This window comes from Nerophis ophidion, linkage group LG03 (genome assembly GCF_033978795.1).
Source record: "Nerophis ophidion isolate RoL-2023_Sa linkage group LG03, RoL_Noph_v1.0, whole genome shotgun sequence".
NCBI classification, from domain to species: domain Eukaryota; kingdom Metazoa; phylum Chordata; class Actinopteri; order Syngnathiformes; family Syngnathidae; genus Nerophis; species Nerophis ophidion.
This window is the reverse complement of record NC_084613.1, coordinates 61,378,697-61,395,900: the sequence shown is the minus strand read 5'-3', so window position 1 is coordinate 61,395,900 and position 17,204 is coordinate 61,378,697. Positions and strand designations below refer to the sequence as shown.

The 17,204-nt window shown below is 40.2% G+C and overlaps 1 protein-coding gene across 1 annotated transcript; it reads left to right on the top strand.

Annotated features, from left to right (window-relative positions):
• The first annotated feature begins 10,493 nt into the window (after positions 1-10,493).
• nfkbiab (nuclear factor of kappa light polypeptide gene enhancer in B-cells inhibitor, alpha b) lies at positions 10,494-14,515 on the top strand. Its single transcript, XM_061895783.1, has 6 exons — positions 10,494-10,832; positions 13,038-13,143; positions 13,235-13,445; positions 13,590-13,678; positions 13,757-14,020; positions 14,103-14,515. Exons 1-6 carry the CDS (start codon positions 10,579-10,581, stop codon positions 14,136-14,138), a joined length of 960 nt encoding a protein of 319 aa, XP_061751767.1. The 5' UTR covers positions 10,494-10,578; the 3' UTR covers positions 14,139-14,515.
• Positions 14,516-17,204: the final 2,689 nt, after the last annotated feature.

Here is a 17,204-nt window from a genome sequence, read left to right as displayed (position 1 = left end):
AATTCTAAACATTTCTTCACAAATAAATAACTCTTTAACATCAATATTTATGGAACATGTCCACAAAAAATCTAGCTGTCAACACTGAATATTGCATTGTTGTATTTTTTTCACAGTTTATGAACTTACTTTCATATTTTGTTGAAGTATTATTCAATAAATATATTAATAAAGGATTTTTGAATTGTTGCTATTTTTAGAATATTTTAGAAAAATCTCACGTACCCCTTGGCATACCTTCAAGTACCCCCAGGGGTACGCGTACCCCCATTTGAGAACCACTGCTATAGAGAGTGGACTTGTACAGTATCTCCTTCCAGCAGATTTTCTACTAAACACACAAACAGCTTTTTTTCATATTTTCATGGATAAATGTCCAGCGTTTAGATAATAGTTTAAAATTATTGGCTGGCGTTACTAATTCTGCTCCAGTATGCTGCAGACTAGTAAGGATATGTTTGATGAATTGTTTCACCAAGTTGGCTGCACGCTCTGTCATGTTTTTAATTATTTCCTTTTTTAAATCAATCACCATCGTCTTCTTCTCAGTGTTGTCTTTCACACTGACTTTCTTCCTTCCCACGGTTATGAAAACAAAGTTAAATAATTTGCTATTTTTAAGCTGCTGCTTGCCACCAAGACCTGTTGTTTTGGATGGATCTTGCGGTTGTTCACTAAAGGTTGGGATGCTTGTAACCCGAATTTTTGCTTGCAACTTCAATCGTGTGTACTAGGGCGGTGTTTTTCAACCTTTTCTAAGCCGAGGCACATTTTTTTCATTGAAAAAATCCCTAGGCACACCACCAGCAGAAAACATAACAAAAATGAAAGTCAGCAGCCGATATTGACAATAAAAAAGTCCTTCTCGCAATTGTTGGATATGACTTTAAAGCACAACCAAGCGTGCGTCACCATAGCTCTTGTCTCAATGTAGGTGTACTGTCACCACCATTCACATCACGCTGTGACTTATTTGAAGTTGTTTTGGTGATTTCGTGTAGTCCTTGTCTTGCGCTCCTATTTTTGTGTTTTTTCCTGTTTTGTTGGTATTTTCCTGTAGAAGTTTGATGTCTTCCTTGAACGCTATTCCCTGCACCTGCTTTGTTTTCGCAACCAATACTATTTAAGTTGTGCGGACGCTAACCTTCTTGGTGGGGACATTGTTGATTGTCATGTCATGTACAGATATACTTTCTGGACGTCGTCTGCTCCACACGCTGTAAGTCTTTGCTGTCGTCCAGCATTCTGTTTTTGTTTATTTTGCAACCTTAAGCTTCAATGCTTTGTCTTAGCAACCCTCGCCTTTTGTTTATTTTTGGGTTTAGCGTTAGGTACCTTTTTACCTGCACGCTGCCTCCCGCATATTGTGATCACGACAAACCACGTTCCCGACATCTACAAAACAATTAGCTACGTGCTGCCACCTACTCATATGGAAGAGTATTACACGGTTACTCTGCCGAGCTTTGGACAACACAGACACTAAACAACAACACATTATTTTCAGGTTATAATTACTAGTTTGCAAAAAAATGTTTTTAACCCAATTAGGTGAAATTACATAATCTCCCACGGCACACCAGACTGTATATCACGGCACACTAGTGTCCCGCGGCACAGTGGTTGAAAAACACTACTAGGGTATGCAATTTCCTTCAATGTTACCTACAACCTTAAAGGTAGCAGTCTTCCATCAAAAACTTAATGAGTCTTCAGTGTGCGTCTCATCAATTCTCAGCTATAAAATTCATGTTATTCTTGTCACAGATGAATATCTCACCTCCTTTTTCAAAAGAAGAACAAACCAACTTAATGTTGCCTGCTGTATTCGATTCAGTCAAACTCAACCATAAGAATTAAATGGTCATCTGTCTCCATCTAGTGGATTCAACGGTTAGCTTGTTCTCTGGAAAAGTGAGTCACTGCTTAAAAAACAATACTGTTTCAGTACTAATGCGCCCCCTCCTAGTTAAACAAATAGTACTGAGTCATTTCAAGTCCGGACCCCACTCCAAACTTTGTGTGTGTGTGTGTGTGTGTGTGTGTGTGTGTGTGTGTGTGTGTGTGTGTGTGTGTGTGTGTGTGTGTGTGTGTGTGTGTGTTCTCTTGTATTTCATCAACAAGGAAAAGTACTCTGCAGCATCGCGTGGACATCGGGGGCGGTACCTCTGGATTGGCAGACCGGGGTGGTGGTCCCTCTCTTTAAGAAGGGGGACCGGAGGGTGTGTTCCAACTATCGTGGGATCACACTCCTCAGCCTCCCCGGTAAGGTTTATTCAGGTGTACTGGAGAGGAGGCTACGCCGGATAGTCGAACCTCGGATTCAGGAGGAACAGTGTGGTTTTCGTCCTGGTCGTGGAACTGTGGACCAGCTCTATACCCTCGGCAGGGTTCTTGAGGGTGCATGGGAGTTTGCCCAACCAGTCTACATGTGCTTCGTGGACTTGGAGAAGGCATTCGACCGTGTCCTTCGGGAAGTCCTGTGGGGAGTGCTCAGAGAGTATGGGGTATCGGACTGTCTTATTATGGCAGTCCGATCCCTGTACGATCAGTGTCAGAGCTTGGTCCGCATTGCTAGCAGTAAGTCGGACACGTTTCCAGTGAGGGTTGGACTCCGCCAAGGTTGCCCTTTGTCACCAATTCTGTTCATAACTTTTATGGACAGAATTTCTAGGCGCAGTCAAGGCATTGAGGGGTTCCGGTTTGGTGGCCGCGGGATTAGGTCTCTGCTTTTTGCAGACGATGTGGTCCTGTTGGCTTCATCTGGCCTGGATCTTCAGCTCTCACTGGATCGGTTCGCAGCCGAGTGTGAAGCGGCCGGAATGAGAATCAGCATCTCCAAATCCGAGTCCATGGTTCTCTCCCGGAAAAGGGTGGAGTGCCATCTCCGGGTTGGGGAAGAGACCCTGCCCCAAGTGGAGGAGTTCAAGTACCTAGGAGTCTTATTCACGAGTAGGGGAAGAGTGGATCGTGAGCTCGACAGGCGGATCGGTGCGGCGTCTTCAGTAATGCGGACGTTGTACCGATCTGTTGTGGTGAAGAAAGAGCTGAGCCGGAAGGCAAAGCTCTCAATTTACCGGTCGATCTACTTTCCCATCCTCACCTATGGTCATGAGCTTTGGGTCATGACCGAAAGGATAAGATCACGGGTACAAGCGGCCGAAATGAGTTTCCTCCGCCGTGTGGCGGGGCTCTCCCTTAGAGATAGGGTGAGAAGCTCTGTCATCCGGGAGGAACTCAAAGTAAAGCCGCTGCTCCTCCACATCGAGAGGAGCCAGATGAGGTGCTTCGGGCATCTGGTCAGGATGCCACCCGAACGCCTCCCGAGGGAGGTGTTTAGGGCACGTCCAACCGGTAGGAGGCCACGGGGAAGACCCAGGACACGTTGGGAAGACTACGTCTCCCGGCTGGCCTGGGAACGGCTCGGGATCCCCCGGGAAGAGCTAGACAAAGTGGCTGGGGAGAGGGAAGTCGGGGCTTCCCTGCTTAGGCTGCTGACCCCGCGACCCGACCTCGGATAAGCGGAAGAAGATGGATGGATGGATGGAAAAGTACCTTCCATTTGAGGACTGGTGAACAAATTAAGACCGAAATCATGGTATCAATATGGAAAACCATTGCATATAATACAGAATGTCTCATTTGCACCCCTGTTGGTGAAATCTATCAAAATTAGGGTAATCCCAAAAAGGAGGGATTTTTCAAATTGACTGTGTCCGTTTAAGTGCTCCCCCTTTGGCCAACATATGTAATAACAAGTGTGTGTAAGAAAATGAAATGCGCCCCCTTTGGCCTAAATTTATTTTTAAAAATAAAATAAAAATGTATATAGAGACATAATGTAATAACTTGAAGTAAATAATGAAGATTAAAAACCAATTTAAAAAAATTAACTATAAGCTTACCTTTTTGTATTTCCGTAGTATGTATTAATGTTGTAAATACAAATCTTTATATATCTAGAAAGGGTGGTCTCAAGAAGGTAACAAATACAAGAATGTGTGTGTGTCTATGTGCATCTTAAAACAACAATAATATTAATTTGTAGTTTATACAAACCCTGTTTCCATATGAGTTGGGAAATTGTGTTAGATGTAAATATAAACGGAATACAATGATTTGCAAATCATGTTCAACCCATATTCAATTGAATATGCTACAAAGACAACATATTTGATGTTCAAACTCATAAACTTTTTTTGTTGCAAATAATCATTAACTTTAGAATTTGATGCCAGCAACATGTGACAAAGACGTTGGGAAAGGTGGCAATAAATACTGATAAAGTTGAGGAATGCTTATCAAACACTTATATGGAACATCCCACAGGTGAACAAGCTAATTGGGAACAGTTGGGTGCCATGATTGGGTATAAAAGTAGCTTCCATTAAATGCTAAGTAATTCACAAACAAGGATGGGGTGAGGGTCCCCACTTTGTAAGCAAATTGGCGAACAGTTTTAGAACAACTTTTCTCAACAAGCTATTGCAAGGAATTTAGGGATTTTACCATCTACGGTCCGTAAAATCATCAAAAAGTTCAGAGAATCTGGAGAAATCACTGCACGTAAGCGATGATATTGCGGACTTTTGATCCCTCAGGCGGTACTGCATCAAAAACCGACATCAGTGTGTAAATGATATCACCACATGGGCTCAGGAAAACTTCATAACACCACTGTCAGTAACTACAGTTGGTCGCTACATCTGTAAGTGCAAGTTAAAACTCTACTATGCAAAGCCAAACCCATTTATCAACAATGTAGCTGAGATAGGCGCCAGCGCCCCCCGCGACTCCAAAAAGGGAATAAGCGGTAGAAAATGGATGGATGGATACTGAAACGTCACCGGCTTGCCTGGGCCCGACCTCACCTAAGATGGACTGATGCAAAGTGGAAAGGTGTTCTGTGGTCTGACGAGTCCACATTTCAAATTATATTTGGAAACAGCGGACGTGGTGTCCTCCAGAACAAAGTGGAAAATAACCATCCGGATTGTTATAGGCGCAAAGTTCAAAAGCCAGTATCTGTGATCTGGGTGTATTAGTGCCCAAGGTATGGGTAACTTACACATCTGTGAAGGCACCATTAATGCTGAAAGGTCCATACAGGTTTTGGAGCAACATATGTTGTCATCCAGGCAACTTTATCATGGACGCCCCTGCTTATTTCAGAAAGAAAAGTGTTACAAGGGGACGGCGTGGCGCAGTGCGAGAGTGGCCGTGCGCAACTCGAGGGTCCCTGGTTTAATCCCCACCTAGTACCAACCTCGTCACGTCTGTTGTGTCCTGAGCAAGACACTTCACCCTTGCTCCTGATGGGTGCTGGTTAGCGCCTTGCATGGCAGCTCCCTCCATCAGTGTGTGAATGTGTGTGTGAATGGGTAAATGTGGAAGTAGTGTCAAAGCGCTTTGAGTACCTTGAAGGTAGAAAAGCGCTATACAAGCACAACCCATTTATTATTTATTTATTTACAACACCGTGGCTTCGTAAAAAAAAGAGTGTGGGTACTTTCCTGGCCTGCCTGCAGTCCAGACCAGTCTTTCATCGAAAATGTGTGGCACATTATGAAGCGTAAAATCCGACAGTGGAGACCCCGGACTGTTGAAGGACTGAAGCTCTACGTAAAACAAGAATGAGAAAGAATTCCACTTTCCAAGCTTCAACAATTAGTTTCCTCAGTTCCCAAATGTTTATTGAGTGTTGTTAAAAGAAAAGGTGATGTAACACAGTTGTGAACATGCCCTTTCCCAACTTCTTTGGCACATGTTGCAGCCATGAAATTCTAAGTTAATTATTGTTTGCAAAAAAAAAATAAAGTTTATGAGTTTGAACATCAAATATCTTGTCTTTGTAGCATATTCAACTGAATATGAGTTGAAAATGATTTTCAAATCATTGTATTCCATTTATATTTATATCTAACACAATTTCCCAACTCATATGGAAACAGGGTTTGTAGTTATAACCCCATTTGATAGTTGATGTCAAAGGTGAAATTGCATAGTTTGTATATATTATTAATGTTGTAAATACAAATCTTTATATATCTACAAACAAATACAAGGTAACAAATACAATAGTGTGCGTGCGTGTGTTTGTTAAGGGACTGATTAAAACTCAATTCAATTGATGTGTTTTGGAGTCCTTTGGTGCTTTTTATTGATGTTCGTTTTTCACAGAAAATATCAACGTACAACATTTTTACATGGAAAAAAAACTTATTGAAGTATGCATTTTTGCGTTTTAAGAGAAGTAATTGCAGCCTCCCACCCATGCACTTTCAGCGGCAAAAAAAAAAAAAAAAAGTGGTGTCAATGCTGCACAACTGCTTCTAAAATGCCCATAAAAGCGGTAAATGTCTTCTGCATGTTTGAAAATAGCAAAACGCCACAGGTAGGAAGGAGCCTGATAACATAAATGTGCAGTAAATAAGACTGTCTGCCGTGGTGATGCCCCGTATAGTACATGCAAAATCCAGGCAGTCTGCAACACTTTTCAATTGCACACGCGGTGTTAATAGATCCCATGTAACCTGCCCACTAATAGTCCACGCTATTTTATAGACTGCACATGCCGATTACCGCATGGTATCTGGATCTTAGTAAACCAGGCCCTAAATGTAATTATTGTTACTTATTGTGCTCTTTGAATCCATTACATGTACAGTATTATCTAACTGTATGCCTTTCATCGCTTATTCATTATGAGTCAGCAAATAGTGTGTTTAAGGATTACCACCAATCATTAAACTGTACAGCAGTTTATATTGTTTTATCATCTAATGGTTGTATCTGGATGTAATGTACAAGGCCCAATACAGTAGCACAGTAGACCTTGGTATTCATTAAAACAAGGCAGAGGTTTTATTTAACAAGTATGTTTAATATATTTGGGCCATTTGAACCATAAAACTATTTGAATATTTAATTAAGTGATTATTTGTCACATACCACGGTTTGAGAACCACTGCATTAACAGCTTCTTGCAACTGCTAGAAACAAAAATGTAAACAATTACCCTGGCATCCCAGTAAGTTATTTAGAGTACAAAAACATTAAGATGATAATCTCAATCATCACATTACAAAAAAGACAAAACAATTTACTAATTTAGTGCTTTATTTCGAACACACATAGCAGGTTCAAATACATCACGTTTATGTGCAGTTTAGCATATACTTTATTAGTAGTTAAAGAAAAAGGATACACATGTAAAATGTTATATAGTGTGCAAAAAGCTTATTAGGTATGCAGTCAATAAAGGAGTCAAGTTGACAGAAACAGTACAACATTTATGATGATAAAACCAGAATTAAATGATATAGAGTGACTAGTGAGTACAGGAGTGAAATCAACAAACAGTGTGTTAAATGAATAATAAACGATAATTAATGCCTTTTATGAGTATGTGTCTTCCATACTTTGTTAACAACCTCTTGTTAAACGACTGTTAAATGTCAACAACCATTGCTTTGTTTGCTAATCGGAACTAAAGTCCAGTAATTGCCATGAAGACAGAAAGTGTCTGAGGTTCAATATTTGCACTTTACTTAGTTTTCCCCAAGCGTTCCTGTTTGCAAACTCCCCAGCTGAGCATGACTCAGGTTACAAGTTGGAAATCCCTGAAAAGACATGTGACTTGAACAACCTTGGACTGGTATGCTGCTCTGTTTTGTTTTGTCATGATGACTGCGTTGCAGTAACACCCATCAGCTTAGATAACATACAAGAGATATGGAATGTATTCAGTATGAACACACACAGCTGTGTGCAAGTGTGTGTGTGTTTGACCATTCCTCAGTTGGACAGTCAAGCCTGCTGAGTGCATTCTTAACCCTGTGCAGTCACCAAAGTTCGAACACAGGTCGTCTTCCCCAGCAGTGGAAATACATAAGACATGTTGCTATATTCTTTAAAAAATGTATCGTCAAATGTATTTATGTGAGTATCCCATTATGCCAAAATGCAAAACAACCTCATGCACATTTACATGAGTTGACAGAAGTGCAGAGTGCTTTCAAGTCAAACTGGTCCCACTGACTGACGAGTAAACAATGCGAGTTGGAGCAAGTCTGGAATTCCCCCCCTCGCACAGAACAATTAGCTTTGTTTTTTTAAAAGGTACAGCTCACAAATTGTGAAGTTCCAAAGACTTTGTGAAGAAACTGGAGATATTACCATATTAAACCTGCAAGGGTCTGCATGAATGATCAAATTACGCTTAGTTGTGTAACTACTGTTTTTGCAGCATGTATCTTCTAAAAATGAACTAACAAACAGTTTTAGCAGATTTAAATTGTATATTTTTGTGTTCAGGGTAATAATAACAAGATATACTAAAATGTAGCATTCCAATAATGTTTTGCATATTATTACCGACACAGCTGCCTCAAAAGCAAAAAGGTAGGTCTGAGAAATATTGCAAATTTCGGTATTAATAGGATATCATGTGGCATGTTAACACGGCCAGTATCTAACATTTTAAAGATCATTGAATTTTTTTGTGTATTCATCTTTAATTTGTTACTCGGGCTAATAATCATAATAAAACAGGACAAATACTTGAGGCCAGATTTTCAATCTGTGGTACACGGCCTCCCTCTGGTAATACACCAAAAAATAATTTGATTAAAGTACAGTGTTTTGTTTTCCCATATTCAAACACAATGTTACTGTTCAAACTGTGTGAAATGTTACAGTGGTCATATATTAAACCTACCTGCCTTGTTTTTAATAGATACTTAGGCCTACAATGCTACTGTGTTTTAATGTCGGTCATTATGGTGGTACGTGGAGAGCCAAGTGTTTTCTGAGATTGTACTTGGTGAAAAAACTTTGAAAACCACTGCCTTAGGTAAACACAAATATTTTTTTTATCAACAAACCAATTGGTGAAGAATGTGTAAATTATCTTTATTTATATAGCGCCTCAAAGTGCTTTACATCAGTGGTTCTCAACCTTTTTTCAGTGATGTACCCCCTGTGAACATTTTTTTTAATTCAAGTACCCCCTAATCAGAGCAAAGCATTTTTGGTTAAAAAAAAGAGATAAAGAAGTAAAATACAGCACTATGTCATCAGTTTCTCATTTACTCAATTGTAAAACAGTGCAAAATAGTGCTCCTTTGTAGTGGTCTTTCTTGAACTATTTGGGGGGGGAAAAGATGTAAAAATAACTAAAACCGTGTTGAAAAATAAACAAGTGATTCAATTCTAAATAAAGATTTCTACACATAAAAGTGCCCTCTTTGGGGATTGTAATAGAGATCCATCTGGATTCACGAACTTAATTCTAAACATTTCTTCACAAAAAGAGAAATCTTATTTATGGAACATGTCCACAAAAAATCTACCTGTCAACACTGAATATTGCATTGTTGCATTTCTTTTCACAGTTTATGAACTTACATTCATATTTTGTTGAAGTATTATCCATCCATCCATTTTCTACCGCTTATTCCCTTTCAGGGTCGCGGGGGGCGCTGGCGCCAATAAATATATTTATAAATGATTTTTGCTATTTTTAGAATATTTTTAAAAAAATCTCACGTACCCCTTGGCATACCTTCAAGTACCCCCAGGGGTACGCGTTCCCCCATTTGAGAACAAATGCGTTACAATATACGTCACATTTACACACTGATGGCGGTGAGTTTGAGCAAAACAAAAAATAACAAACCCAAAGCCCAAATTTGCATTGTCTCTCATTAAAGTTTTTGGGCAGTTTTGCCTTTAAAGTCCCTCCTGCGTCCAACATTTCGTAAACAAAGGAAACAATGAAAATAAAAGGGAAGTTCTAACTTAACAGTACTTCCCAACTTTATGTGTTGATTTCTTCAAGCATGTTTCTGTCCTTGAAGGCATTGTTGTTGTTGGATAGATTAGATTAGATAGTACTTTATTTATTCCTTCAGGAAAATTACAATTTTCAGCACAATCCCATTCAAGATCAGACAAACGTTACAGGGAGACAGAACAGGATCGCTGACGGGTCTGCCGGCTTCCAGCGCCCCTTACAAAAAAGATGAGATACAGCTGGTAAACAAGAAAAAAATAGAAGATTAAAATAAAATAAAAAATCGGTCTAAGCCTGGGCCCTGGAGAGGGGGTCCAGACTGAGGCCAAGGGAAAAAAACAACAACAACTCATAGCCATAGTACACATCCCTCTCACATGTTAATCTTGGTTTCCTATTTTGCTCATCCCATGCAGTAATTTTTTTGTCAGAATTAGTCTAGAAATGTGTCTTGTCAACAAGCTGTGCCTGCACGTTGTTCAAGGGTTTATGCATACATCTGTTTGCAAAAAGTTAAAATGCCAATGCAAATACGAATCGTGACTCAGTAGCAAATGTGTTTTTTGTGTGCAGTCTATTCTGGTTCTCAATAGAAAACCCCCATTTAGATGCAGCAAATGTAAATGCAGCGTTATTTTAAGTGACAAGTCTGCTGGAAATCCCCCACCTAGTTCCTTAGGCTCCGCCCCCTCCAGCTAAACACAAGAGGGCATTAGCAGGCAGCCGCTGCACTACGACACGTAGAACCAAGCGCACCTTTTAGCCAACAACAAGGAGCAGCCATGGCCTTCCATAGGAACACTTTAATCAACCAGATGGATTACAGCCGGGAGCCTAAAGAAGGGAAGACGACTCACTCCACCGAAGAGCGGTTGGATAGCGGTTTAGACTCCCTCAAAGAGGAGGAGTACCAGGCGGTTGCAGAGGAAATATGTCACCTAAGGCTGGAAAGTGAGCCGTCGCGGCAGCAGCGAGCGGCCTGTGTGGCAGCCGAGCTCGAAGATTGGAAGACACAAGTAACAGAAGACGGAGACACGTAAGTTGGAACATCACACTTCTTTTTTGCTAGCGGGGTGCCGTCTATTTCCTGGGAGGTCATTTGATCGTCGTCGTGTTGGGAATATCTTCAAATACGACGCTACTCAAACATCAAACTGGGAATGCATTTGGTTTTCGTTGACTTGACGACGCAGCTCCTGCTAAAACGGTGTAATATCGCGTAAACAAAAGGCCATTAGCAGCAGGAATCTACAATGGCCGCGGGCCAGAATGGGAAAGTCCCAGGCGCGCCGCCAGAGTCCTTAACGGTGCTCGCTCCCGTGAACGAGGAGATTCCAAATGTGTTACACAACCACGAGCCGTTCAAAAGACTGTTTTAGAGTCGCATTTTCCCCTTCTTTTGTTTTAGCAATTTTTAGATAATCGGTAGTGGTCATTGAACGCCTCACCCAGCATATTGGCCAATCAGCTCACTTTTAATCGGGGGGTCAACTGTAGAGGCGGGGTGATACTGCATATTGATACTGCTGATAGCCATACTGCGTACTTTAGAGCAATGGTTCTCGAATGGGGGTACGCGTACCCCTGCGGGTACTTGAAGGTATGCCAAGGGGTACGTGAGATTTTTTTTTTAAATATTATAAAAAAACAAAAAATCCTTTATAAATGTATTTTTTTGAATAATACTTCAACAAAATATGAATGTAAGTTCATAAACTGTGAAAAGAAATTCAACAATGCAATATTCAGTGTTGATAGCTAGATTTTTTTTGTGGACATGTTCCATAAATATTGGTGTTAAAGATTTATTTTTTTGTGAAGCAATGTTTAGAATTAAGTTGATGGATCTCTATTACAATCCCCAAAGAGGGCACTCTAAGTTGATGATTAATTCTACGTGTAGAAATCTTGATTTATAAATGAATCACTTGTTTATTTTTCAACAAGTTTTTATTTTTTTTTGTATCTTTTTTCCAAATAGTTCAAGAATTGATTAACGTGGGCCCCGACTTAAACAGGTTGAAAAACTCATTCGGGTGTTACCATTTAGTGGTCAATTGTACAGAATATGTACTGAACTGTGAACTCTACTAATAAAAGTATCAATCAATCAAAAAGACCACTACAAATGAGCAATATTTTGCACTCTTATGCAATTTAATAAATTAGAAACTGATGACATAGTGCTGTATTTTACTTCATCTCTTTTTTTTCAACAAAAAATTCTCTGCTCTGATTAGGGGGTACTTGAATTTAAAAAATGTTCACAGGGGGTACTTCACAAAAAAAAGGTTGAGAACCACCGCTTTAAAGCATTGAATGATTTTCGCATTTTAAGCAACTAACAATTAATTAGCATTACAGTTATCTGAACAATGTACAGTTAAATAATATGTCTAGGAAAGTCAATACAACATTTGTATCATTCTATCAATATATGGCAAAATCCGTCAGCCAATTGTCAGAAGTTTGCAAATGAATTACTGCCTTTGTGGATATACAGTACTATTTTTTTTAAACGTGTATTAAGTAAATAGCTAAGCAACAGCATATTTGAATGTCAATATACATAAGTATATATTTGGAAGGTAATCATGCAATTTAAACAAATGCCATGCTACCACTGTAGTTCTCTAATGCCTTGCCCAAATGTTAAATCAAATCAACAGTATTTATAAAGCACATTTAAAATTTACCACAGGGGTAGCCAAAGTGCTGTACAATGGGCAGGTTAAAAGATAATACGAGAACCGAGCAAACAACACAACACAAACAGAACATGATAAAAAATAAATAAATAAAACATAAAGACAGGTTCACAGCAGGTGTATAATGGGGCCCCGTTGCAGGATGGATATCACTCAGTGTTAAAAGCCAAGGAATAAAAATATGTTTTTAAGAGAGATTGTTACATAATAGATGATTCATTTAACTACCTACTGTACTTGCAGCAGAGTCACACCTCTGTAAGTCTTTTGAAAACACTTCAAAAGAATGTTTTCATTGACTGTGCTGCACCTCTTACATTGAATTTTTTTTTTTATGAAGGGCAAGGCATCCACAACTTAATTGAGGGCAAAATTTCTTCCTTCTTGTGTCAAGTGCAAAAGTGTCCAAAAAAGGTCATAATTGGTTTGTTGAGGCATGGAACTTCGGATTGGTGACATTTGCATACATTGGATGAAGACAGTATTTTGGGTGCATCTTGCTATGTATCAATCGGCTTCTCTTCTCTCTTTAGGCTTCTCCACTTGGCGATTATCCACGAGGCAAAGGACTACATCAGAACGATAATTGACATGTTCAAGAACTCAGACTTCCTCAATGTCCAAAATGACCAGCGACAGGTACTTTTTTTGTGCGTCTTCATGTAGACTTCCTGCTTTCATGTTTAGTTCCAGCCTTACCCATCTTTCTCTCTCTGCACCCTCACCCCAGACTCCTCTGCATTTAGCGGTGATCACAAACCAGCCAGACACGTGCCGGCGTCTCCTGGCGGACGGCTGTGACCCCACGCTGACGGACGACAGTGGTGACATGCCCATTCATATCGCCTGTCGCCATGGCAACCTACCATGCTTCAGTGTCATCACGCAGTTCTGTCGCCCGGAACATTTACTCACAATGATGGCGGCCTGCAACTACCAAGGTAAGGCTGGTATGCTAGTGTGCTAGGAATTAGGGATGGGACCACATTTTGAAGAATGCCTGTTTTGATCTCAATGTTTCCCATTCAAGTACTTTTTAATCTGTCTTCTCAGACGTTCATCTCCTCCTTTTATGTCTTGAACAGGTCAGAACTGCCTCCACTTGGCCTCTGTTCACAGTTTCCTGTCACTAGTAGAAAATCTTGTGGATTTAGGAGCTGATATCAATTCAAAGGTACACAAAAGATCCACGTTATGTGCTTCTCTATCTGACTACTTGTGTGTAAAGGTGTATTCTCTCCATGTCCTGTAGGAGCAGCACAATGGACGCAGTGCCTTGCACCTGGCCGTTGACCAGCAGAACCTGTCGTTGGTCCAACTGTTGCTGAAGAAGGGAGCAGACCCCAATCTCTTGACATCTGGTGGCCACACCCCATTCAACCTCACCTACGGGCGCGATAATGAAGACATCAAACGCGAGCTGTTTATGTTGACCCATCCTGACCTGAGGGAGCTGCCTGACAGCGAATCGGAGGACGAGGAGGAGGAGGAGGAAGATAGAAAGTCGGATGAAGAGGTGCTTGTTAGAAAAATACCACCGTACATAAAAACAGAAAAAATATCAGCGCTTTAAACATTTATTTGTTCTGTGTGTGTAGGTTGTTTACGACGACTTCCAGTGGAACGGTCATTAAAGTCCCAGAAGCAGGAGACCCTGAGAAAGAAGGTGCAGGACAAACGAAAACAGCTTTGTGTGTCTGAAGCTGTGAGGTCACGTGAACAGCAAATAAATAGAAAACCGAGCAGCTGCAAAAGCTGATCAGAGACTGGTGACCAAATCATGCAAGCGGCGCCGCAGGAGTGCACTGGAGTGTAGTAACGTGTGGCTTGCTTTGGAAGACCGCCGCCATTCACAAACTATAAAGAAAAAACAGCTCTCTTGTATAATATTGTAAATGCTGTGTATACAAAAATTTATTTTTTACAGAAGCTGTGAAATTGTACAGTAGGACAGCTTGTAAATGTTGGACAGCAACACTCCCTTTAAGTTAAAACACTTGTATTTAACAAATGCCCTCATTTTGAGTCATTGTATATCTACTATAGGAGTAATGCATGTGTGTGTGTTAAAAGTATTGCATAAAACAAGCTGGGCGGGGACACTAACTGGGAATGGGGAACTCAGAGTAGATAAGCAGCGACGGGGAAATTTTGTGTGCAGAATGAGGCCGTCAACCAGGAACCTTTGTGCAGCTTTAAAAATGGTGACAGGAAATTCCCAGAGACAAGAACACTCAGCGGTTTGTCACATTCTGTCCTTTCATATATCAAAGAAGGGACTCTGCCTCACAGGATGTCTCAGTCAAGATAAGGGAGGGGAGTTTCGAGATGAGGCTTTTTAGCGATGTGGCAATTGGTGACTACAAAAATTCCAGGGAAAACTTAAAATGGCCTGCTGCCGGGTAATATCCAACTTGTGAGTTGGCTTTTTTTTTTTTTTTATCTTTTGGCAGAATGCCAATAAAAAGGAAATGCTAACAATCTAATAGCATCTATTAAATGCGTAAAAAGGATTAGGCAGCTCTTTAATGATTTTGAAGGACAATGCTAACAATTCTAATGATAGTACAGCACAAGGTAACAGTACAGAAAATGCTTAGGCAGATCTCCAAACATGTTACACCATGATGCCAGGTAGATATAGGATGGTTTATTCTAAATCCTTCTTGTATGATAATATACGGCATCAAATGACTCAAAGTCCATAATAGGTCAATTTTATTATATAGTGCCAGTAAACAACTTATCTCAAGGCACTTTTCACATGATCAGGCCTGGAACTGTCTGAACCTCACATGAGGAGGCAGTTAAAGACAGAGGCAAGGAAAAAATCCTTCTAGGGGAGAAACCAATTTCAAAGATAGGATGCATTGCAAAATTAACAGGCCAATAATATTTTAGGGTGTGTTCAAACTCATGAATCTGCTGCATTTGCTCTGATGGTGCAGTTGGTTTGGTCAAGTGTGAACACAATCTAAACAAGTGGACAATTCGAAACCCACTTCAAACTTACATTGAAGTGCGGTTCATTTGAGTTCACATATAAAACGTTACACAGACTGTAAAAACACAGCAGAAAGGAAAATATATTTAAAAATGTGTAGTCTCTCTTCTTCTATATGTGGCAGAGGGCAATAGTGCTCTTTAAAAGCATATTCTAGTAGCTTTTAGTGACATTGGAACTGGTCAAAATAGAACATAATAACCGACATTCAGTCATCCCTCGCCATTTTGCAGCGACACCACATAGCAGTTTTTGGTTTTTTTTTAAAGCGTATTCCACAATTTTTTGGGTACTGAATTAAGCATTTTCAAACAAAAACGGTGAAATAAACTAAAACTATAACAACTACAATAGTATGGGCCAGTAGAGGGGCCCAAACCAACCAGAGCATGCTATGCAGTATCACGGTGACTGATTGGCTCAGCATCAGCCAGCCAACCATTTTCTACCGATTGTCCCTTTCGGGGATGTGGGGGGTGCTGGGGCCTATCTCAGCCGCAATCCGGCAGAAGGCAGTGTACACCCTTGGACATGTCGCCATCTCATCGCAGGGTCAACGGAGATAGACAACATTCACACACTAGGGCCAATTTAGTATTGCCAATCACCCTATCCCCAGGTGCATGTTTTTGGAGGTGGGAGGAAGCCGGAGTACCCGGAGGGAACCAACACAGTCACGGGGAGAACATGCAAACTCCACACAGAAAGATCCCGAGCCCGGGATTGAACTCAGGACCTTCGTATTGTGAGGCACATGCACTAACCCGTTTCACCGTGCTGCCTCAGACAGAACTACTATAATTGATTAAAAGAGTGTGAACATGGCAGGAGGATTTTCATGTTAAAAAAACTATTTAGAAGCTCATCAATAGGTGATTTATGCCCTAAACTATTAACACGCTAAAGGACGGACTACTATATTCAACCCAACACAGAGCGTGTGGGTTTAAAAATGTAAAAATGGTCACATAATAAATCATAAAAGCTCAATCATATCTTTACAACATGCTTGGTATATAAAAAAAAGTTTATACAGAAGAGTTGAGAATCTTTGGGCGATTCGATACGATTTCGTTTAATGGGGTGACTATTCCATTTAGAATTGATTCTCAATTCAAACCGATTCATGCTGTGTATTTATTATGTGTGATAATTTTAACAAAACATTTTCTAAACGAGTCACAAAACCAAATTTTTAAGCATGGAGATGGCTGAAAAACGTTTTATTAAATACTTTTTATTTATTTTTTATCAGTTTGTGAACATTATAAACCGATTTAGGATTTGAGTAAAAAATAATTGAGATTCTGATGTACATTGATTGTTTTGAGCACCTCGCTACACAGTATATCTTTTTTGGTTTCAGCCAGCGTAACAAGTGTGAAAGTATACCTTACATAAAGTATAGAAGGCATTCATATGGCCCCATTTCTGTTTGGACGTCACCTGAGAGGGGTTAATAATTTTGCAATGCAGTCTGCTGAAATTGATGGCAAGCACCACTCTACATAGCAAATAAAGCTGTGGTCAAAGTTGAGAGAGCCACAAAACCCATTTCAAGATATTCAACACTCTACTGCCATCTGGCGGCTAAAGTGGATGGTGCACCACCCAATTCGTCATGTTTCACATGTCAGGTAAACCCTGACAATGGGGCCTTATAAATACCCTTCCTACTGTACATGTAATGATAGGA

What these genes read in the sequence shown, in the direction of transcription:
- nfkbiab (XM_061895783.1), top strand. Translation starts at nt 10,579, where the DNA reads ATGGCCTTCCATAGGAACACTTTAATCAACCAGATGGATTACAGCCGG. An exon ending in TCCAAAATGACCAGCGACAG is followed by an intron (nt 13,144 to 13,234) that starts GTACTTTTTTTG and finishes CCCTCACCCCAG; the next exon opens with ACTCCTCTGCATTTAGCGGT. An exon ending in GGCGGCCTGCAACTACCAAG is followed by an intron (nt 13,446 to 13,589) that starts GTAAGGCTGGTA and finishes TGTCTTGAACAG; the next exon opens with GTCAGAACTGCCTCCACTTG.